General features: G+C 37.8%; 2 protein-coding genes and 2 non-coding genes across 10 annotated transcripts in view; 2 read left to right on the plus strand and 2 right to left on the minus strand.

The window, feature by feature from the left end:
- Positions 1-23,726, minus strand: part of LOC116852846 (transient receptor potential cation channel subfamily V member 5) — a 41,292-nt gene that overhangs the window by 2,999 nt on the left and 14,567 nt on the right. For 2 of the 6 annotated variants that reach the window (XM_032833568.1, XM_032833570.1), the window contains exons 2-11: positions 9,142-9,320; positions 8,965-9,052; positions 8,008-8,184; positions 7,735-7,924; positions 5,261-5,414; positions 4,440-4,694; positions 4,285-4,367; positions 3,399-3,911; positions 2,644-2,809; positions 2,231-2,492 (exon numbers count right to left, since the gene is read on the minus strand). In XM_032833568.1, coding sequence (XP_032689459.1) covers positions 2,231-2,492; positions 2,644-2,809; positions 3,399-3,911; positions 4,285-4,367; positions 4,440-4,694; positions 5,261-5,414; positions 7,735-7,924; positions 8,008-8,184; positions 8,965-9,052; positions 9,142-9,320 — 2,067 coding nt within the window. Of the gene's footprint in view, positions 1-2,230; positions 2,493-2,643; positions 2,810-3,398; positions 3,912-4,284; positions 4,368-4,439; positions 4,695-5,260; positions 5,415-7,734; positions 7,925-8,007; positions 8,185-8,964; positions 9,053-9,141; positions 9,321-9,943; positions 10,240-11,343; positions 11,465-17,326; positions 17,777-19,908; positions 20,022-23,090; positions 23,186-23,424; positions 23,607-23,726 lie in introns of those variants that run through there. The other 4 variants (XM_032833571.1, XM_032833567.1, XM_032833572.1 and 1 more) reach the window with 4 other exon arrangements.
- LOC116852855 lies at positions 11,393-17,189 on the plus strand. Of its 2 annotated transcripts, XM_032833589.1 has the most exons (5): positions 11,393-11,569; positions 13,459-13,674; positions 14,034-14,069; positions 14,749-14,976; positions 15,678-17,189. In XM_032833589.1, exons 1-5 carry the CDS (start codon positions 11,432-11,434, stop codon positions 15,684-15,686), a joined length of 627 nt encoding a protein of 208 aa, XP_032689480.1. In that variant the 5' UTR covers positions 11,393-11,431; the 3' UTR covers positions 15,687-17,189. The 2 variants fall into 2 exon arrangements, with proteins under 2 accessions (XP_032689480.1, XP_032689479.1); XM_032833588.1 differs by having other exon boundaries at positions 14,749-17,189.
- Positions 19,931-20,004, minus strand: Trnat-agu. Its single transcript has one exon. It is a non-coding gene; the product is annotated as a tRNA-Thr (tRNA).
- On the plus strand, positions 21,734-21,805 carry Trnap-agg. The gene has a single exon. It is a non-coding gene; the product is annotated as a tRNA-Pro (tRNA).

A 23,726-nucleotide genomic window follows, 5' to 3' on the forward strand; every position in this document is an offset into this window, starting at 1 on the left:
CGGTGTCGTCGCTGGGTTGCATAATAACATGTCGCGCTATTTAACGTGTCCCGCGACCTTCTCGTGTGGTCGCGCGTCTCCTTCTGCGGCATTTCTCGCCGTTGTCAGAGGAAACCTTCGTTACCACGATGTATGTCAATGTCGGGTTGCAGTAGCGTAGTAAAACCGTCGATTAGGTCATATGACGTACACTCGAACGCATGGATGTTACACCATTCAGTAAATCGATACTCGCTAAGAATTTACAACCAGCCACATTCATTTCTAGCGGTTCTCTCATGACTACTGATTAATCGGAAGTGCATCGATGTGACATTTTGACAGTTTGATATACGCTCATAAAAAGAAGTTATCCGCTTCCATTGGTCTGTTTATTTTTGAAGACCTCTGAACTATTAGAAGCGCATTATTCAGTAAGTTAGAGTTCAGTAAGTTAAAGTGAAAGAAAGTATACTTTTTTTTCATTCTAACTTATTGCATTAGTGCAGAAGTTTTTTGAAAACGAACAGATCTCATGCGACGCGTGATCAGTATAGAAGAAAAGTAAAAGTTTTAAGATGGAGGTGAGTAAGAGATTATACAATTAATTGTAAAGCTAATAATTGCAATTAGTTATATGAACTGATCTTAATCCGTAGTTTGTCTACCTCCCCCTATGAAGTCGTATATGAACAAATAACTCTTATTGACGCGCACAAATTTGGCTACGGATTAAAATCAGTTCTGATCATAACTTATTGCAATAATGCACAAAATTAATTGTATAATCCCTTATTTATTCCTCTCTCATAACTCTTCTACTGATTACGCGTCACATGGAAGCGGATAACTCTTTTTTTTTACAAACGTGTATGCGAGACGTCAAACTGTCAAAATGTTACATTATGACTGTGGATACATTCCCGCCTACTAAATTAATCAACAGTCAAGAGAAACGCGTAGTTTTAGAAACGGATGCGGTTGGATGGAAATTTTTCATGGCGTCAGCGATGCCATTATTCCCGCGGCTAATTAATAATTGTTAAAGTCAATAGAATAAGGCACCGACGGTGCAAAGAAATCGATGATCGCGGCTGTGTATGTGTGTGTGTTCATCGTGGCCATCGCGCGATAACATTTCTCGTTCATTACGTCGTGTCGTTACATCTCATTGGCTTCGATTATCAATGGCGATAATCGACGATGGGGCTTTACTTAGATCGTATACTGAGGGAAAAGATCAATTGAATTGATGTGACAATGACAAATGCGTTTCAGTTGAAAAATATAGTTCACACAGCATAAAGAGATGCTTGGAGACATTCAAAACAGATGGCCTATTTTATTTAGACATCGTTCACACGTCTTTCAAATATCTTTAAGACGTTTTTGCAAAGCTTGTGCTACTTGGGAGAATTTCCAGTTCTTACATACACGAAGAGAATGTTATAATAAAAATTACTATAGGATTTTGTAATTGCGGAATAGACTAACATTCTGCAACGATTCATTATCATTTCATTTTATATGAATTGTTTATATATTTCAGAAACTGTGAAATGTGCTATTAAAAAATTGACTACGTTTCTAGCGAAACATAATAAAATTCTAGCGAAATTGGCTATGATTCTTGGCAAGACAGACCTTGCTAGTAATCTATTTCTGAGCTATCAGAAAAAAACACAGTAAAAAACAATAAAAACATAGTAAACACAAAAAAAGTTAAACAAGGAAAATGCTATAATATCCTTTTCGTATAAGAACCGAATTTAACTCATAAGGATCAGAAATATTTCTTTCAACTAAAATACACTTAGTTGTGTTTTTAATATTTTCATGTTAATACACTAAAACTACCGACGATTAACGACATATTTCCATCAGAGTGGTCGAAATAGCAAATTCCTGGAAACATATATATTGCAAAGAGATAAGATGTTTCTTCTATCTAGTCTTACTCAACGTCAATAAAGAGTATGAAATACACCGTTACAATTTTTATAAGACACCATAAATCCATCATTTCGACTATTTTAATAGTTTCTGTAATTCTCAGCCAATCCTTTTTTCCCGTGCGTCTGAGATTTGGACTCACTTCTAACGAGAGAGCTTTCGAAGTCGTTAAGTCGTACGCTGAATGTCGGCAAAAGAGCGACGAAGGCGTTAAACATGAACGACGTGCAATAACTGTCGGGAGAAACGAATTGCCGGTGGTTAAACGTCGCTCCGCGAAATTCACGCCGGGCATTACCTTGAGAGAAGCCCATGACGAAAACGAGATAAATGGAGACGAATCTCAGGAGATCGCCCGTGATCATCCTGTAAATCATCACGACGAACGGACCGACCGTCTTGAAGCCTCTGCAGAAGAATAAGAAATACGGCGCAGTCGTCAGCATCACCACGACCGCCAGCTTGTCTTCGACTTCGTCAGCGCAGGCTAATCTCAGAAACGGAAACGAGAGTAAAATGCAGCACGAGAAAAGGAACATAACGCGCGACGGCGCCGTCATCTGAAAGTCACACTCGCATTAGCACGAGTTACGAATCGTGAGGATGAGGAGTTCGACAAGCTTCGCAGAATTCATTTCCACGCGGCTGTTTATAGCCTGTGTCTTTTCGCGAGAAGAAGCTATCTATGCTCTGATAACGAAACAATCTTACTAAATTCTCGACGAACATGTTGAGACCTAAAAATCTCGCCTCCCGCAGCGCAGCCATGATGTAAAGCACCGCGGCGATCTCCATCACTACTTCCGCAGTCAGCCGAATCTTTGCACTTATCGTTGTCAGTTGCATCAGTCTGCATTCCTCCGTGAGGTCTTTCCACCTGCACCCAGTAAACACACGTATTGTCGTGAAAAATTGAAACGACGTCATAAGCGATAAAAAGTATTTCACGACGATGAAAATTTGGTATACATATGTCAAAAATTTTATTCATCGCATACGGAAGGTGTATCCTAAAACTTATGTGAAGCAATAAATAATAAGCCTTTGAACCCAGGCGTATCCTTAAGGATACAGCATATACATAAAATTAAAATATTTTGATTGATTTATCATCTATTTTAATAGAGCGAACTGATAATAGTTTTGAAACTATCTGATGTCACTTTTGGAACTACCTGATGATAGTTCACTTATATCTTGACAATATCGTTTTCATTTTATCAGCTATCTAATCTTTCATAAGAAAATTTCATCATTTTTTCCTACTGAAACTATTTTACAAATCAAATTCTTGAAACCTGTTTGCATTTATCTAATATCTCTCTATCGAGATAAAACCAAATTTTCAAAGTAAACAATCGGAGGACTCAAGAAGTTAATATATTAATATTAACAACTAAATTCCACAAACGATATCTCCTTCATCTCTCAATATTTCCCTCATAATTAGGTAAATTGTAACGCACCAATCGTTCGATTTCATTAGCTCAATGCTGTCGATGGTCGTTTCTATGGTTGAGTTTGCATCACTCATGACATTTTCGTTGTACGCATCTGTCAAGTAGTCCGACTCGTTTTGAGGATTACTAGTATACCACAGCGTACGAAAGGCGGCCTCGTCAGGGGCACTCAGGATGGCCTCGTTGTCGTTCAGCGTTAAAAGCAAAATGCTCCTCAGAGCCAACGTAATATTCGACGTCACCTGCAACTGTATCTTCTCTAATGACTCTTGCGTCACGTTTAAGGACGACTTGAGGTTCGAGGTGAAAGCCGCGGCGAAGCTGTTCGTAACCAAGTCCGACAAGTCCGAGCTTTGGAGCGACTTGACAATCGCCAACTCTACCGTCGTCATGTTCGACGAATTCGTCCTCGTGTCGTTCGCGTTTTCGGTCTCTTGCATCGACGGGCCAGGACGAAGAGTGAAACTGATCAGCGATATCACGAAGTAGAAGTAGAAGAGGAAGAACTGACGGTAGAATCTAAAAGTTTCCGATTTTTCTCACGTCATCACTGCAAATCCAAGTGTGTTATTCTTAAACGCGTAAGCGTGTAGTTGGCTAAAACTCTTCTCACACATCTCTTGCGATTTTAAATCACGTCATTTAACACGTTTATGATGTATAAATTAGAATTTTATATGTTTGAGCGTGTTAAATATGTAAAAAGAAATTCAGCTAATTACACTCTTGTGTTTAAAAATAATACATTCGGATTTGCAGTAATATGTAATTCATGCATAGCTACATCCCACACTTATTCGGTGCAAATATAGCTATCCTTTTCTATATATTTATCATTCTTTATAAGAACAAGAAAAAGTTGAAGTAAAAAATCATGTTTTTTTGCGCGTACCGAGACTTCACGAAAGTGTTCCACTTGGCGTTCAGAAGATCAACTAACGTACCGTCCAACAACTCTAAATGCTCATCTTTTTCCTGAAATCACCGTAAAATCTCTGACTATCGAATGGCTTGTCGATAAGTAATCGATGAAACGAGCTTACTTACCCCAAAAACAACTAAATTTAGGGCGGAGTTTTTGTTGATAGTCCCCGTATTAAGGTCGATCGTGTCTATTTGCGACAGCGGATAAGCTGCGCAAGTTATGCTACCGATCTGCCAGTATATTTCTCTCTCGATGTTCAAAATATGAAAAAACATCTCGATTCTAGCCAACTTTGCTGCCAAAGTCAGCGGAGTCAGGTGTTGAGCGTTTCTTATGGCAAGCGAAGCTCCCACCTCATACGCCATGTCGAATGTAGCCTGCGAAATTAAATTGCAGATCGCGGACGCGAAAAAACTACAGATGTAATGTTCCCAATGTTATTTATCAATATTGTTTATTAATCTACATACATGGAATCTTCGAAATAAATCCCGTCATTCCAACAAGTATTGCTGATTACGTCGAGTTATTAGAAAAGATGTTTTCTGATCTCTGCATTTCTTAGAATGAGGAAGAATTTTCGAAATGTAAAATGACAGCTGAGTCATTCCAGTTCGAGTAATTTTTCATTCATATAGTGTGAGATTAGAGTATAGAGAGAGATTTTTTATTCATAGAGTGAATTCCTTGCTTTGAATCGTCGAGTGAATATTTTTACCCGGAATTAAAGAATAAATTTGTTATATTCCCGCTTTTACTGAAACAAATTTAGTCTAGTCGACTCACTCTTACGGAATTTGAATTCACTTTAAGCTCGAGTAAAACAATCACTAATAATGACGATGTTTTCACTTCGAGCGAACTTTCATACGTTTTGAAATTTAACTCCAAGAAACTTGGAGAATAATAAGTAAAAACTGAAACAGCATGTATTATCACTTACTATTTTTTCGTATATCACTAGCATATGCAAGACCGTGTTGCCGTTCGTGTCCTGCTTGTCAGGATCCGCGCCTCTGGCGAGCATAAGCCTGTAACACTCCTCCTGGCCCAAACACGCGGCGAAGCTCAACGGATACTCTCCCCAGTACACGTATCTATGATTATAAAACAGAACAGCCCGGAGAATTTCATCGAATTAGCTCGCTTAGAACTGTATTATGTTCCTGACAGAGCGATCAACGGAATTACGGCTGACAAGGTTCATTGAGATCTCTGATGGATGGGCTCATTTATGATTAACATCGGGAGATTTAGTAATTGGTTGCGTTTAATTTTACGTAATCGCGCAAAAAGGATCTCAATCGCACAGAGCGGATCGAATAAATCGGAATGGAGTAATCTCCCAAAGGCGTCGCAACGTACTCAAATAAGAAAAAATATATAAAAAATAAAAATTATTTATTTTGGTGAGTATTAATAACATATTTATCTGCATATTTCTGAATTTTTGTATTTAAATAGAATAAACAATCACTTTCGTGAAAAACTAAGGTTGTAAGAAAATATATATTTTCTTATTTGAAAAATATTTTATACTAATATAAGCAAATATGTCGTTAATACTTCACCGAATAAATCTTTTTTATTTCTTGAATATTTTTTTTCTCAGAATGTAAACTTGATCTGATTATAGACATTCCTATTATTTTAATCTCTAAAAACATGAATATCTCAATTTTTATAATAGAACATAGAATATATGTACATTGGGAAAATTTATTTTCCAATGAAAAAAGCTCTCTCATTAGACAAGAAGGATAGGTTGCTAAACTTACAAGAAAACCAGACAACATTTCCGACTATGAGACGGTTTGCACACTTTTTCGCACGTGAAGCTGGCATCGCTTAAACTGATCACGATTACGAACATACGCTGATAAAGTTATGCAGTAATCGATTACAACAGCTGACAATATAATGTGTAAAGTAAATTTTATCAAGATAACGTGACAACTTATTATCCAGTAAGCAAATTGAGCGCAGACTGACATCAGAGTGACATCAGATTCGAGCAGACACTGTCGTCAAATCCATAGTCATCTATCGAGCCAATAGGCTGTTAGATTGTCGCCAGAACCTGCCGATAGGCTCTGACAGCAGACTTACAGCAGTATGCACGCAGAGTTTGTAGACATATATGTGACAGCAGAGTAACGGCAGATTGCGCGCAGATCCTGTCGTTCTTCAATTAAATCTTTGGTAGAAAATTTTCTCATAATTTTTCATAATTACTCATAGAATGTGCGCTCATAAATACTCATAAATACTCGTAAAATACAGTGAAAAAAAAATTTTTCTATATTATTTTTTCATAATTTTTAAGATTTTCTCTGGTGAGATTCGAACTTGAACCGAAAATATCTTTTGGATAATCGTCCGTCGCCTTAAGGCCAAATCACTCTAGCGATTGGCGATTGATGATTGACGATTGAAGATTGGAACTTGACCAATTGGAACAAAGTAAGCCAAGGTTGAAGCTCGTTGATTCGTCAAAATCTAATCTTCAATCGTCAATCGTCAATTGCTAGTGTGATTTGGCCTTTAGACACTACGCCAATTCCTCACTTGATAAAAAGTGCTTTATATCGTCCACTTAAAGTTTAAGGAAGAAAAATCTTAGAGTTTGTTCGCTTTTTAAACCAAAATATAGACGGGACCGTTTAGCGTATAAATAATGTAAGAGAGACCGGCATGATAATTCGAAATTAATTTTCTACCAGGGACTGTATAGAAAATCACTGCAATAAAACAGCAGATAATGACATTTTTCCATTATGCTAATAAAATACTGTGTGTACTCGTTATTTCTATGTTATTGTTGCTTTTTTATGAAAAATGTATGATACAATTTTAAAAAGTAAAAATTGTTTTTTATTGTGTATATGTATACAATTATTGCACAATATAATTATCTTGACTCCTCTCAGAGTTTTACATGGTGTGCATGTGAAACTACCCCATTTAATAGCGTACATATGGCCCTTGATAGAATTAAATAGCCTATCTACGGAACAGAATCTGCGCGCAATCTGTCGCCAGTCTGTTGTCAGAGTCTGTCAGTAGGCTCTGCGCGCAGTCTGTCACCAATCTGTCGTCAGAACAAATGTTGCAATGTGCAACATCTGTGTTCAATCTGTTGCCATTCTGTCTACGGACACTACTGATAGACCCTGCACAAAATCCGCTCGCGCAGGTTTGGCTATCTGGGATAATGTGTGGAGTAAATTTTATCAAGATAACGTGACAATCTATTACATATACATACATATCTATTGCATATACATATATATGCATATACATATGTGTATGTGTGTGTGTGTCTATGCTGAAAGTTTAATATTCGTATTTAAAGGCCAAAACAATGAGAATGTCCAGAATTAAGAAGGTGTCCAGGTATTGGCATTTTTACCTTACCCGCTGTAATTAGTTTCCGGTGATACGGTTACCCACTCGTGATCCAGGCTGTCTAATCTCGATGCTTTCTGATCCTCTGGACACATGAAGTTACCAAAACATCTCTCGTGAACGTCCGCACCGCTGTCGAGGAGATACTTCACCATCGCCGGGTCCTCGTTTACGATCGCGATGTGTAGTACGTTTTCTCCTGAATTGCATATGCGGGTCGTCATAAAGTCAAGTCAAATAATCGTCGAAAGACGCATGCTCGTGACGACTGCAAAGTCATACCGTAATATTCGTCGCTTATGTAAATGTCGTTTATGAGGTTCGGATAAAAGCGCAGCAATCGTTTTGCCAGATCCGCATGCAGAGCAGTGGCGTTTAACATGCACAGATGCAAGATAGTCTCACCAACAGCGCCTCTCTCACTCAGGCTCCAGCAGACCAATCTGTACTTGCTTTTGTCTGCCAGGAAATTGCAATACTTTACTCGTCGATTGAATGATCGCATCGTACGTAATCTCATGAATAAGAATTCGGAGATAATAATTAAGATAATTGAGTTTTTAAAAAATCTAATCGAACTTTCAGCGACAAGACATCAAGGAGTTCTTCGTAAATTTATTACTTATTAAACAAAGTTCTTTTTCTATAAAAATGTTTTTATTAAATAATTTTATAGAATTTCTTTTAATTGCAAACAAGGTTAGGTAATATTTCAATTTAGGGGAGAGTTGCCGAAATTGTACAAGTCTCCTAATCCTCATCTCATCAATCAATTTCTTTTTAATGTTTGTGTAGCATGCCCGCAAATTTAATTTAATTTAATTTAATTTAATTTAATTTAATTTGAAAATGTTTTGTTCATATTTCTCATTGCTTATTTACTTCTTATTTTTATCGTTAGATATCATTCATATTCAGTAATAATAAAAAGATTGATGAAGTGTATAATTTAGAAGGCCAGTTATCTAACTTTAAAAATCTAGAGTTAACTTTAAGATTAATTCTAACTCTAAGACTCTAAAACTCTAACTAAAAGCCTGATCTACAATATGCTCTTTGCGTTCTGTTTCTTGTCTTCTGTCTTTTTCTAGCTTAAAGCTTAAGGTTTGTGTTAGAAAGAAATAAAGAGAAAGAAGCAAGAAACAAATAACACATTGCAGGTCAAGTTTAAGATTCCAATTCTAAAAAACTTCAGTCACAACACAACTGCCTTAAAGAATTTTATGATGCTCGTGTTACCTATTTTAGTCTCGTCAACGTCTTCGTCGCCCATATCTTTATCTATGTCATAATCCGCCGGATTTTCCATGGCTTTTAAAGGTGGCAGCTGTGCGATACAAAAGAACTTATCAAGAATGCTGATTTCGTGATAGGAACAAACGAGAAGTTGCGAGACAGGGGAGAAGATCGTTGTACCATTCTATGCCGCGGACGGTCCTTATTTCGTAGCAGAACCAGTTTATCTATAGGTATCCACTTGCCCTTTCCCTTGTTGTATAAGTAGGGCTCGACCTTTGTTCTCACCGCGTGATCCAACTCAGCAAATTGTTTGGTCTGCGTGGCTCTTTTCATCATGTCTACGAACAAACCGCCACCTGCAAATACATAGGCAAATAAATACGCCTCGTGGTAATCAATATCTTAGTAAGGTATCATTAGCGAGAAGAAGTCTTCAAAAACACGTAGTAATGGAGTATCGAAAAAAATCGTAGAATGTCAAAAAAGAATCAAGAAATCTCAATATATAATAATTTCAATGTCTACACTTGTTTAGAATAAATTCAAAAATATCTGAGAAATAAAAGATTTTCAACTTTTCGGACACACTATTGTCTAACATTTCCCTCTGTTAAAATATAACATTAATATTAAACAGAATCGTAAGATTGGTAACTTGCTAAAATTTGTAAGAACTTAATTTGTAAGAACTTAATAGATCTACAATTCTATACGTGTCATACGATCACTCGTAAATATTTACGATTTCGCATAATTTACGATATTTACAAGTGATTATACAACATATGGTACGTATAGAATTGTAAATCTACTAATAACAACACAACGTCTATAATTGAGATATAAGATGTGTTAAAAATATCTTAGAGAATGCTTATTTTCCAACAAAAGAGACGTCTTGCAAACGTCTTACGTCTCGATTTTAAACGTTGTGTGGAAAGTTCTTACGGATTTTACGCAAGCAAGTTACGAGACTTACGATTCCATTTAAAATTGTAGTATAAATATCCAAAGTTAGGAGTCAGGACTCAAAGGGTTAACGGAAAATCGGTGAACTTGGCGAGCGAGGGAGCGTCCGCTTGAAGATTGGGCGAATTCCCAAAGGCAAACGTCACACGTCGGAGAGGTCCGGCGACGAGGATTCGCGGTCGCGCGAGCGTCATCGCGCGCGCGTGCGGTGTATTAAAATTAAATCGCGAACGCGGCACGTGGACCCGTTGCGTCATTCGCGACTGCAAGTATTTGGAACGTCGAGTGCTCGAGTGCTCGGGCGTTAGCACTTCAGCCGTACTCCGGAATCCTAAATGCAGTGACTCACGGACAATAATACGTCCGGTTGGGGGCGACGGTTGGAGGAGAGGAGGAAGAGCAGGAGGAGAGGCAGCCCCATCCGCGGTGGATCGCGCGGGTTCTGCTCGATTCGATTAACGTTAATTCCGCGCGGCGCATCGCGTGTACGCAACGTCGCGCCTATGACGGCATTCCTATTTTCGCTTCCGATCGAAAAGTGCGCCCGCCCGCGACTAAAAACAACTGCGGCCACGTTATATACGCGGCCTCACGTTGCGACGTAACCCGCCAATTAGACATAACGTGACAACCCGCGCGTGATGTCAGGGCGCGCAGATGTTTCACGAGAGGAATCCGCGAGACGCCGAATATCGCCGGCGCCTGGCCGACGTGTTTGCTCCATTTGTTCCTCCTCTTCTCTTTCCACTTCCTTCTCACGTAATTAAGCCGTTACGCAATCGGTTATCGCAGCGATAACCACCGCGTCAACCAATTTCGATTCTCATTCATGCACGTCGCGCGACATGCCTTCGAGCAAAGTTGCAGTTCGATCAATCAGACGCGAGAAGTTGTAGCTCGTCGGGTTTCAATCGACTGGCGCGAGCCATATCTGTTCAAGTTATTGCGAAAGCGATATTTTAATACTGCGCTACTTTCTGATGCTTTGCAATTTTGCAAAAGAATCGTAACATCCTTGCGTTATCCGATGTCAAGTGTCAAATTCAACGGAATCGAGACAAACACGAAGGAATCGTTTGCTCTCGAAGAAATGTCTCATTAGAGCTTTTATACAAGCATTATGTAGGTTTCTTGAAACTGCAAGATGTGTGTTATATCTTAAAAACATCTTGTTATATAAATTATATTAAAAAGCGAAAGAAAAGAAAGAGAAGAAAATTTAAAGTTAACCAAAAATACGTAAGCTTCTTTTCTGCGTCGAGGATTCACATTTCAATGTAAACATATTTTATGGTCATCGTCGATCACGGTGCTCGACGGTAAATGACAAGTTAACCGTGACTTCGACCGGCACGTTACGGTACCCACAACGCCATCTTGCACTGTCTGGTGCAAATGTTGGGCACACACCGAGGCAATCGCTGGCGCAAGTCTGCGAGCAGTGGCCGGAGTGTAGCGTCAGTAGTTGGACGTGGCACAGTGCGGATCGAAGCAGGTCATGGCGCAGTGGAAGCAGGACGTAATATTGAGCCTCATCAGCGCGTACCGTTCGAGAAGATTCCTCTGGGATCACACCGCACCCGAGTACACTGACCGGCACAAAAGAATCAACGCGTGGAAGGATATCGCCGACGAGGTGAGATCAGCAAATTCTCGTGTTTATATGTATATAACTCTGCCAGAGAAACTCTGCGCATCCTTATTTTTTTTTTATTTTTAAATCAATCTGGAGATAATAATAACGATGGATAATGGGATAATGGTAATAATAATAATAATAATAATTTATTGGACGAATGTGAAAAAAGTTTATTAGCAAAGCTGTGCATTTTTATTTTCCTTATTTAGATCAATCTGTAATAATGATGATTATAATGATAATTATGATAATGATGATGATGATGATGATGATGATGATGATAACAATAATATTAATATTAACAATAATAATAATAATAACAACAATAATAATAATGTCATTGAGCGTATAGAAGACATTGCATGAAGTACACATGAAAGATATTGTGCAACTAGAATGCAACGAAACCAACAGCGTTATAGCTTCTATGTCTGCCTTGTTTCATACAAATACGGTTTAGACAAACGGATATATACGATAACGAAAAGTTAAACGTTATCTGGCTACAACGAATATAATAATTATTTTTATCGTTAATTTGCGCATGTGGAATACACGTACATGAAATAGACGGTAGTAAGTGGTTAAAAAAGAAAGAAAAGGATACGATTTGAAAACTTAGTAAAGAGAACGTAACTAGAAATAGCAACAAATTATTTCTTAAGTAATGATAACTACAACAAGCCACTGTTTTAAAGAATAAAAACTCACTTATCGTTAAGGTTAAAGTACCAATGCCCGGACAAGTACCTGTAATTCTGGATATTCTTATTGTTTTTGTTTTTTAAAACGTTAAACGCCACGCCGGTCATTACGCGCGGCTCTGTTTACTTGACGGTAGAGCGTGAACGGAACATCAAGCAAAATAGGCTTGGCGTTTAACGTGTTAAATATCAATATATTTAAACTTTCAATATATATATATAATAATAATAAAATAATAATAATATATAATAATAATAATAATAATAATATATAATATAATAATAATAATAATATATATATAAATATATATATATATATATGTATATATATATATTCTATGTTAAAAGTTTAAACATCCGTATTTAGAGATTAAAACGTTTTAAAGTCTAAAACAATCAAAATTTTTAGTATTATGTACATGTTCGGGCATATATAAATACTTTTGTCTTACTTTTCCAAAAATGTGGGAAAAGTAACTCGTTACCTGTCAAAAATAGTAACTTTCCGAAGCCTAATTGAAATAATTACAATTCTATACACTAACCACTGACGACGTATCGATAATTTCTTATGTAGAAAGAAGCAATTCTTCAGCTTCTTCGTGTTTTCGTATTTTGTTCATGACACGATCCGTAATATACGTTTGCGCGCGCTATGCCAGAAACACTTGGCCGCAGCGAAAAATACTTGCGTATCTTGGGAGTGTATTCCAGACCACACGGGCGCGACGGCACGTCCAACACATTTGCACAAGATCTTGCGCAATGACGTGCACCAAGCGCACGAGAACGATTATTGCGGTCTAAAACGCGAAGTAATCTTACTTCACTGAAAATGCACTTGCACGTGCGTGCGCGAGCGCACGTGAAGGTTTATTATTCGCTTATCACGTTGGCCGTGCATAATTCACGCATAAACACGTGACGACCGAATTATAACGTCATTGAAGAATGTCTTCTCTCTCTCTCTCTCTTCTATCCCCTTGTCCACAACTTTGCTTTAATCTTTAAGCCGTAATAAATTGATCAACAACAGTCGATTATTTTAAAAATAATCAACTGTGGTTGGTCAATTTCTTAAGGCTTAGGAATTAAAGTAAGGTTGTGGACAAGGGGTATCTTTTACTTTACAATTCAGGAAGAGACACAAACGCCTTATCGCGGATGGCATGTTACATACAGGTGGGCTACGATGTGATGACGGTGGAGAGAAAACTGAAGAGCCTGAAAACTCATTTCATGTCGGTTCACAAAGCATACGCGAAGAGACGGCTCAAGGCCGATTTGAATTCTGGCAACGTCGTCAAGCCCAAGTGGTTCGCTTACGAGGCCTTGACTTTTCTGATTAAAGGACGCGCGCCGCGAGTTAACCGCGAAACATCAAACATGGAGAAGCAGGTGCGCTCAATTTTTACAAAACGCTGCTAATAGCAAACTTCTGTCACTTGCATCTCCGCATTGGTATACAACTTAGTAGTCATTGTTTATAATTAAATCTAACAATTATGATAATCAATTAAGAAAAAGAATATAATAATAATATGTAATTGTATAATATGCAGAAAATATTTAGTAATAACTAATTTTAATAGTAAAATAATAATTATATATATATAATAATACCAATTATTATTTAATCAAATATACCTATTAGCATTTTTTATAATTCGATATATATATATATATATATATATATATATATATAATCTTCGAATTAAAAAAATGATAGTCTATTTACCAATACTTCTTTCTTCTAGATTTCCGCGCCTATTTGTAATTGGAAGCAGCCGCAGGTACGTCTCAATTCTTCCCTCAGAACTTCCTTGATAGAAATTTAATACAATTTTTGAATAGTTATACTTGATATTTATGTTAGCTTTGTCTGAAGAATTGAATTACTTGGGATTCCAATCAAGATGTAACGCTTTTTCTGCAATTATTACGCGCAACAAATGCGCAAAATCTAAATCCATTTATTGTTCTACTTATTGTGCGAAAACAGAATAGAAAATGGACGTGAATTTATTCGATTGATTAATAATCAAGGCATTATAACACGTAGACATTATAAAACCGAATTAATATTATTGATTGAAAGAATCAATCCACACATTGTACAGTGAGCCGCTTCAATCACAGAATTCAAAGCTATTGTTCAGTTCTATGCATTATTTCTACAACTAATGAGAATTTATTAATATCAGGCAACACTGAGCGGATGTCTACACAAACTGCATGTATTCACTATCAGAATTGAAATGAGGTTAATATTATACATTAAACATTGTGTATTGTTGATATACAACATTCATATTAGTATTGCGTAATCATCTCGCAGAGAACCCCGAGACTGTTCATCATACGTTAGTCCCGTTCAACGCGTCACGTCGCGGAATTTTGATTTACTACCCGTCTTGTGAGACGCTCGGTCCTCACAGTCATGGTGTCACGACTTTTTTCCCATGATTTCAGGAGATTTCGTCATGCCGCGACGAATTCACCGTTTTTGCCGAGCACGTCGCCATTCGGCTGAAAAACATAACGGACGTACGCGCGAGGCTCGTCGCGCAGCATCAGATAAACAACATCCTGTTCGAGGCCGAGATGGGAAAGTATAACGTACACACCTACAATTCTCCTACGATACACGCGATGATGGAGAATCTGGACGAGCCCTCGACGTCCAACGACGAGAAAGTGGTAATAAATATCTCCCAAACGGTCTAATTCGACACACACTGACTTCCGAATACCTGTATTCCGAATTACCTCGTAGCTGACGCGCGAAGACAAACTGCTCCACACGAGTTAAATCGAATAAGTTTGCTTTTTTTTAAGTAAATAAAGTTTTATTATAAGTTTTGCTAGACAATAAATATTAGAATAAATATTATAGAATAAATATAAGATTGATGCAAAAGATTTGTCATCTTTCTATTAAATTGTAGCAGGAAATTTGGTTATCGAAAAGTAGGAGGTCTTCGTTGAATGTCGAAAAGACATCCAATCGATGTTGCTCCTTTTATTCGTGATGAATTAAAAGTGACGAAATCTTCGAGATTTTGTGTCTCGACAATTTTGTTTTCCATCTTATTCGAAAAACACGACAAATATTTGACCTAATATAATTAATATAATTTAATTAATATAATCTAATATAATTTAATATAATTAATATAATCTAATATAATATAATAATAATATAATATAATATAATATAAAATAATATAATATAATATAATATAATAAATATAATATAATAATAATATTATAATAATTAAATAATCAAATAAATAAATAATTTAAGTAATACACTGATTCCCTAATGTCACTCGTGACAGTCCACGTGTTAATCCTTCAAAATCGAATAATTTCGTTTTCTGTTTTATTTGACACAACAGATCTGTTGAACCGATTCAACATAATCGCTTGGCGTATGGAAACAACGCATCGATTTCAGTTCCCTAATGTCACAGTCGCAGTCAACGTTAATCTACTCCCTCATGAGCGCAGCCGGCCGCTGTCTCTCGAATTTTTGATAAATTCACAATGTCAAACAATACGTCTAGCGTTGCTCGCGTATATACCTCATTCGATTTCATAGCGCGAACGTTACGACAATAATAATTTCTCGTTACTCTTGTCGAGGAGGTTATACGACGAAAGTTACGATCGTCGATGAAAGGTCTCTCAAAGACCGAAAGAGCGTTTGGCGTGTTGGCTGAATGCGCTCGGCCTGGCCAATGGCTCTATTTATGTGCCTTACGTTTCGCCGGCATGTCATATCCTTCCTCGTTACAACCGCGAAAGCCGCATCAAAAGCCAGTTTTCGACGGGCGCAGCCGACACGCTGACAACGCGCTTCAGACATGTAACGACGGCACGCGTGCCATTTTCAGATTTCAGACGCCCGCTTTTCGCTCATTGCGACGTAACTCATCACAATCTTTTGTCTAAAGCCCAATGTCCATGAAGCGTGACTTGAAGTTGTTTTTCTTGCGAGAGGAGCCATGCATGCCGTTAAGTTCTATAGAGAAAATTGACTCTTGCTCCGTTGTGAGCTTGACGATTAGTTTTTTCAAACTGATTCGATGTTATTTTCCATTTTGAGAGTCAAACTTAGCGGCATATATGACTCTTCGCAAGAAAAATAACTTCAAATTACACTCCGCGGACATTGGGCTTAACTATCGTCTTTACGGTTAAACACATTTTAGAAATTTTTCCATTCGTAATGTGGACAGATTTGCAAATTCTTTTCCAATAATTGTCTCGGATTTGACTCGACCACTGACCATCTTTCTGAACAGACATTATCGTCCGCGAAAAATACTGAACATTTGTATACGGATCGTCGAATATCTCTATACCTAATACTGTATGATATCTGTATGATACTTGTGAGTGTCTGATATTTGTATGATATCTGTATGATACTTGTATAGTATATGATATTTATATATGAATTTGTGTACTTATTCCGAGAAACAGCACTCTCTGAATTTCTTGGAGTGAAATTTTACTCGAAAAGTGAACTGACCACCGAATCACTCGACTTTGAGTGATTTATCACTCATGTGGACTGAATTCTCCACTCTGAATAGTTGAACGAATATATTCACTCGGAATCGAAAAATAAATCTGATGTTTTCCATTCACAGGAACATATTCACTCCATTCGACTAAAACATTCACTCATATGAAGTCAGAATCTAAGTTTGAAGTTCGCGATTTCATTATTGCTTCGAGCAAAAATATTACTACTTTTTACTTGTTTTCAGTGAGATTCTACTCGAAGAAACTTAGAGAGTATGATGCATACTGAAAAGCATGCATGAACGAAACATTTATGTGACGTATGTGTCACATATGCCAAAATGCGTGTTATTCTAAGTGTGTGGTATAAGCCGAATGCTCATATACCAGTTTCTCTCTTTTTAATTAGATTTATCCGCATCGTGTTCAACCAGTCTCGATTATAGCTCATTATATGACTCACAATAAATCGCTAAGAACCACGACGCAGGTATCATTTAATTATCCCACTCACCTTTCAAATCCACTAACTTGTAAAGCATGATGGACGACGTGTCCGTTTGCTTTTTCACGCCGCTCGTGACGTTGCTCTCGGTATTACCCATGTTTCAGTTTTATTTTCGCTCCTCGTTCGAGTGTATAATATTAATGTTTATATTTGCACGGTCGAGGGGATTTTTCACGCATTGCAAGCGCGACGCGTTGCGCGACTGATATTCGTCGAAATTTAGAGCATGTTTGCAGAAACTCGCGGTTGCCATAGGATACCGTAGACGATTATCGATTAAGCAAACAAACATGGGTTCGGGCGACTGCATATGCATTCGCACATCGGTATGTTTCATCATTTCCCCCTAATCGCTCTCCAATATCGAATACGCAGCATTATTTTGTCGCGAGTAACGTAGTTTATATATTAACAGCCGGAACTTACTCCGAGACAAAAAACCACAGGGCAGTGCCGCAAATTTGGGGCAACGGAAGGAATTAATTGCCACATGTTAAGTGAATTCGGTAGGAAATCCTGTTCTTACGGGTTAACGAGATCCTGCGCGGAATCCACAGAGTCCAGTCATTACGACGTAATCTCGCTGATAGCGCAACGATGCCAATGGTCTTATCGCAGCGCTGATAGCGCGCGACCTGATGACTCATAAATCTACCGTGTTGAAGGGAAGAAAGAAGAAAAGGGATCAGTGCCTCCGTGATCGTCTAAGAGCGTCTTATCATGACATATATTGCCACACAGAACACCGACTCATGCGAGTATACGCGACCTTTCTCTAACGCACGCTCTATTCTCCAATAGAAGAAAAGAGAGCAGCGTGAATTAAGGTTGACAGATTTATAAGTCACGGTAAGAATCGTTTGTCTCGTGTCGTCGCGCGGGTCATCGCGTTTGTTCTCGTATAATTGATCGATATCAGAGAATGAAAAGTTTGTGTGTGTGTGTGTGTGTGTGTGTGTGAGAGAGAAAGAGAGAGAGAAAGAGAGAGAAGGAGCGAGAGAAAGAGAGGGAGAAAGATCGTTCCGATTCTACAATGTATAAAGATATTACATTATTTAGACGCGCTTTAAATCCTCGGTGTCATAATAGAGACTTCGGTAACTTTAAACAGATGTATCGGCAAGTGGTTAAGAAATATCGTTATATAATTCACGAATGTTCCCGCTGACTAAGAATAAGCATTAACTAAAAATAAAAATATCACACCTACACAATATATCATTTTACTGCTAAGAAAAACGGTTACTCAGTCTACTTATCTTCTTTTAAACAACGGTTATCTTCAATAAAAAATTTCTTAATAATAGTCTTAAAATATACTTGTCAGAAAAGTATATATTATCATGTATACTTTATCATGTATCACATTATCATATACGCAAAGAAAAATTTATGAGAATATTTCTTCTGATATGTAGAATGAATGTAGGGGAGAAAAAAATTGCGTCTTCTAAATCGTAACTCATCAATTTCATTATTATTGCTGAATATTAACGAAAAAAATCGTTAATATTCAGCATCTCTCGACGAGCCAATCATTTAACGATGAAAATAAGACATAAATAAGACATAATGAACAATAAGAAATATACATTTAAAAAATGTTCAGATTTTATTTTGTTTGGGCGCGTGCTACAAATATTTAAAACACCATTTTGAAAAATTAAGTACGATCAATGAAGTACTACTCAGAAAACCGGTGCGTAATTTCGGCAATTCTTTCTTACATAGATATAAACTATTTTGTAGTTATTGCAACTAAAGCCGAATGATTATAAAAACTACACAATAATTATGTAGTTTTCATTCGGTTTTATTAACAGAATAACTGTAAAACAGTTTATTAAAATACATTAGTTCTACATACAAAACTCATATAGTCGCCACCACCGTGTCTTTTTCTCTGAGTATGTTTTTCGAGTGCTCCTCGGGATGAAAACTCTTTCGGACGCACTATTACACGGCGAGTTTCGCCAGGACGAGAAGACCGAGCCGAGTAATTCACGCGCATACCTAAGCAATGACCGCACGTTAATTTAGAACGGAATATTTTTCGGCAGCAATGCCGCAATTGATCTTAAGCTGTTAAGCGGTTATAAATACGCTTATGACCGCAGTCGCATATACACCGGTACTGAGAACCGGTTGCAAGCGTACGCACATAATACCTTGATCTCGCCCGTGTGCGCGAGCAGGAAATTAGATTCTATTATTGCGTCGACGGGGTCTAGGGCAATTTGCAAACGGGTTTTTGCTTCGGTCCAAACGCTCTCTCGACGAGCCAAAACTCCGATCTACGGCCAATGTAAGGTTTGGTGTTTTATAAACATTTGTAGATGACATTTTTTTTTAATAACGACTCTTGTATATGAAAAGTTAGTAAAATTTATTCAATATAAAAAATATAACTTGTAAACATGCTTACTACTTTTACAAAACACACAATTGTTTTCCTAGAATTGTTTTTATTTAAAAAAAGCATTTTCTTTATTTTACAAAACTCTTAGGAGTGAATTTTATATAACTTTTACTGTTAGAGTTATAGATATAACAAAAAAAAAGGCAAAATGTGAAAAAAAAATACTCACGAGTGGTGAAACTCGTTAGAGCAGGCCCCGGAGGGATTCGAACCCTCGATCTCCTGTTTACTAGACAGGCGCTTTAACCAACTAAGCCACGGCGCCTGGATGCAAGTTTTCTCCTAAATAGATAATATCTCTGTCACTGCTACATATGTCAAGTAATCCTATAACTATAAAAACAAAAACTTATTTGCGTATTAATGAAATACTCGATAATCCGCCATGGAACAAGTCTAACGTCTTATTATTGCATTAAATAGAATCGCAGATAAATAGGACGATCGCGAATAGAACGTAAGCAAGAGAGAACTGCAGAAATTAAAATAAAAATTATACAAATCCAATGAGAAATGACTTACCGATCGACGTCTTTTCGACGTCTATCGGTAAGTCATTTCTCACTGGGAATCTGTAACAAATTTCAGTGCAATCGTCGACATGAATTACATCTCGCGCGACGGAAGACTCGCGTAAACGCGCAATCGGAACGAATGATCAGTACGAACTGCCGAATTGTGATAATCCGGCGAGAAACGATGCTCGCGTGAAAATGCCACACGCGTTCCCAAAAATTTATGAGTACTTAAAAAACACGCCCTCGCGCGTCGCGCGACCCACATTTTCAGGCGTTAAATTAACTTGCAACGCAGAGGAGAGGAAAAAGAAGAAGATATCAAGCGAGCGAGATCTATTTGTGAGATCGAGAAATATATGGACCGCCGCGTTCGTGCGAACGGCTGCAGCTACTACGCTCGCGCGGCTCCAGAAACCGGCGGCACGGAGCGTAATCAAAGTGAAATATAGGTGCGAATGTTAAATAAACGACACCGACGTCGAGACGAAATGAAAATTTGAAGTCTCGTTAGAACTCCCGACTGGAAACATAGCACGCATTTAACACGTGAAAAAGGAATCGCACGATTCCAAGTACCGGAGATTTTCGACACGCGTTGTAATTCCAATGAATTTCTGCTTCAACATGTCCCTAGTAGCACAATTAATCGGGGATGTAAATTAATATACATAGTTAATATTGGCTACAAATTGGACCCCAATATATCCAATATTGACCTAATATCGCAAAGTAGACGACTGTTGTATTTTATAGCCAATGCTAGATTCCAAATATCGACAATTTATTTGTCACCAATATTGACTACATATTGGGTTACTTTGGTCCAATGTATGCCAATATTGGTAGAATCATGTTGCGCAATACTAGCAATTTATTCTCATTTTATTCACCAAAATTGGCCCAGTGTATATCAATAAATTCAATGAAATATGCTACTAAGGGTTGCGCGCGTTGTATCGAAGAAGGAAGAACACCGCTTGTTTGATATTTTCTCGTGAGGAAATGCGATATGAAGAGAATAATAATCAAATGCACCGGATCAAAATCGCGGCCGGCGACACGTCTCGTTTCTCGATAATCATGGCGCCAAATATGACTTGTATGTGTGCATGTGTGTGTGTATGTGTGTGTGTGAGAAAGAGAGAGAGAGAGCTTCCCATTCACGTGCTGTAATCTCGAGATGTTATCTTGCTATGTAATTAACGAAGATAAGAGGTCGATGTGCGCTTCGATTAAAGCGTCAACTGCTGTGCCGTGGCTAGGTATAACATGATGTTCATATTAATAGTGTTGTAATCTTTTTAAATGGAGAACGGAAAAATATCTCGTTAGAATGTGTCAAGATAATCAGTATCTCGTTTCCTTACTTAATTTATCGACGATAAGTTGAACGATATAAATTTTGAATGATAGAATTTAAATGCAGCATAGTGTACTGTCCAATGTAGGTACTAAAAGAGAAAGGTAGTAACAAGTGGCTCGTTGGTCTAGGGGTATGATTCTCGCTTAGGGTGCGAGAGGTCCCGGGTTCAAATCCCGGACGAGCCCTTTATTTTTTTTTTGCTTTATGAATTATCGCCGCAAATTTTCCACCCCGACGATAAAATATATTCGAAAAAAGGCCTTCTTTCCTTTTCACGTCACTATCGCAATATACACGTATAACCGCGCACATGGTTCTATTAGCGTACTTGACTTCGCGTAATAAATAAAAGTTGCGCAGTTAAATGTCACGATCACAATGTGTCATAAACGGAGGCTCGCGTTTATCGAGATTCAGCAGAATGCAAAATATCTCGGCGCAGTTCTCGTCAAATTGCATCATTAACGGTCGCCTCGGGGCAATTTCCATGGATTAACATCTTCCTTCTTCCACTCAATGTCGCTCCGAAACAATGAATAATTAAGGCCGGCCAGTCAGTCGTTATAAATAACTACGTGCGCATATCGTTGAAGCTTTAATCGGCGATACGATCGGCGCGGCTTTGCTAAATTAATTCTCAATCAGCGCGCGTTAATCCCGCACGTGCCGTCGAGTGGCATTTCTAGCGCGATACATCCCGATTTCCTTGCGCTCTCTCGCCGAGAGGCTCGCGTGGAGTCACCTTCCGCAAGAATGCGGATGATCCGCCGCGGTTGAAACTCATCGCTAGATTAAGGCGATCGATTTACTCGTTATTTACCTGACTCGTGCCGCTCGTTCGCCGGCATTCTCGATGAATTCGTCATCGCAATTAAAACGCCATGCATATTATCCGGCCAGCGGGTTACCGCAATCATTTGTCGAAGTGACAACCGTGCAAATTCGATAAGCGCGCTGGTATTTCGCATGTAGCAGCGCGCCTCGAACGCGAGGGCCTCGGCACTTATATTAAGGAAATTACGTAAACGCGCCTCGCTTTGAAATATCTCGAATCAAAGAGACATCGAGTAGAAAGGCGTCTTCTCGAGGCGTTTAACTCGGCAAAAGAAACCGATGTCGCACAAAAGCATCCCTTTCATTTTTCCATTCAGGCTAGCCAGAACGTAAACTGAAGCAGGAAAATGTCATAGCGCGTAAATATAATATGTCTATTTATTTATTTATTTATTTATTTGTGTTAAGTTAATCAGTATTACTCAATTATATGTTACGAAATATTGAGGTTTCCTTTTCCTTTGTGCTATTTTATTTTTTTATATTTTATATTATTATTTATTTTATTTCTTCTTATATTTGTAAATGAATATTTTCCCATAAAGAAATAAATAAATGAATGAATTAGTGTTATTTACAAGCACAGATAAAAACAATTAAATAGTTTATATATTTCGGAATGCGATGCCTTCTCACCTAAAAAGCTCGATAGTTTTTAAGCATCCTAATGAGAATATTAAATGTAAGTAGCTCCACGATATCGACGTAAGTTTAATCAAATCCATCAAAATCTGGAATAAAAACGGAAGATCAGTTTTATAGTAGTATTCTATCCAGTAGAGTTGACAAATAGAGTTGACAATTTTAATAACAAAGATAAATTTATCATAACAACAAACAAATATAATAATAAACATAATAGTAAACAATAAATATAATAGTAAACAAATTTATAATAATGATGTGTGATCTTGGCAGGGAAAGTTATCTACACAAAAACTATAGACAGAAACTATAGATAGAAACTCACTTGAGAGATGTGCAACATACTGATTCTCTCTTCAAGCAACTCCATCGCGCGATGTTCACACTCGACGAGATTCTCGCGAAGCGCTTGCCGCGGCGAAGAGTCGTAACGTTCGATATCTCAAATCCGAACCACCCTCGCGATAATCACTTCTCTGAGATGGTTTGTTGGTTCTTCTCTGCGAAAACTGCGGCTGTTCTCTCAACCGGTTGCAAGTTGAGCCAGACTCTCTCTCTCTCTCTCTCTCTCCCTCTCTCTTCTCTCTCTCTCTCTCTCTCTCTCTCTCTCTCTCTCTCTCTCTCTCT

The sequence above is a fragment of the Odontomachus brunneus genome, unplaced genomic scaffold (assembly GCF_010583005.1).
Source record: "Odontomachus brunneus isolate Ranch 3 - 2012 unplaced genomic scaffold, Obru_v1 Obru_scaffold_259, whole genome shotgun sequence".
Lineage (NCBI taxonomy): Eukaryota > Metazoa > Arthropoda > Insecta > Hymenoptera > Formicidae > Odontomachus > Odontomachus brunneus.

Coding starts and splice junctions, on each gene's coding strand:
- LOC116852855 (XM_032833588.1), top strand. CDS start 11,432: ATGGCGCAGTGGAAGCAGGACGTAATATTGAGCCTCATCAGCGCGTAC. Junction 11,570..13,458: donor GGAAGGATATCGCCGACGAG/GTGAGATCAGCA, acceptor TGTTACATACAG/GTGGGCTACGATGTGATGAC. Junction 14,070..14,748: donor GTAATTGGAAGCAGCCGCAG/GTACGTCTCAAT, acceptor CCATGATTTCAG/GAGATTTCGTCATGCCGCGA.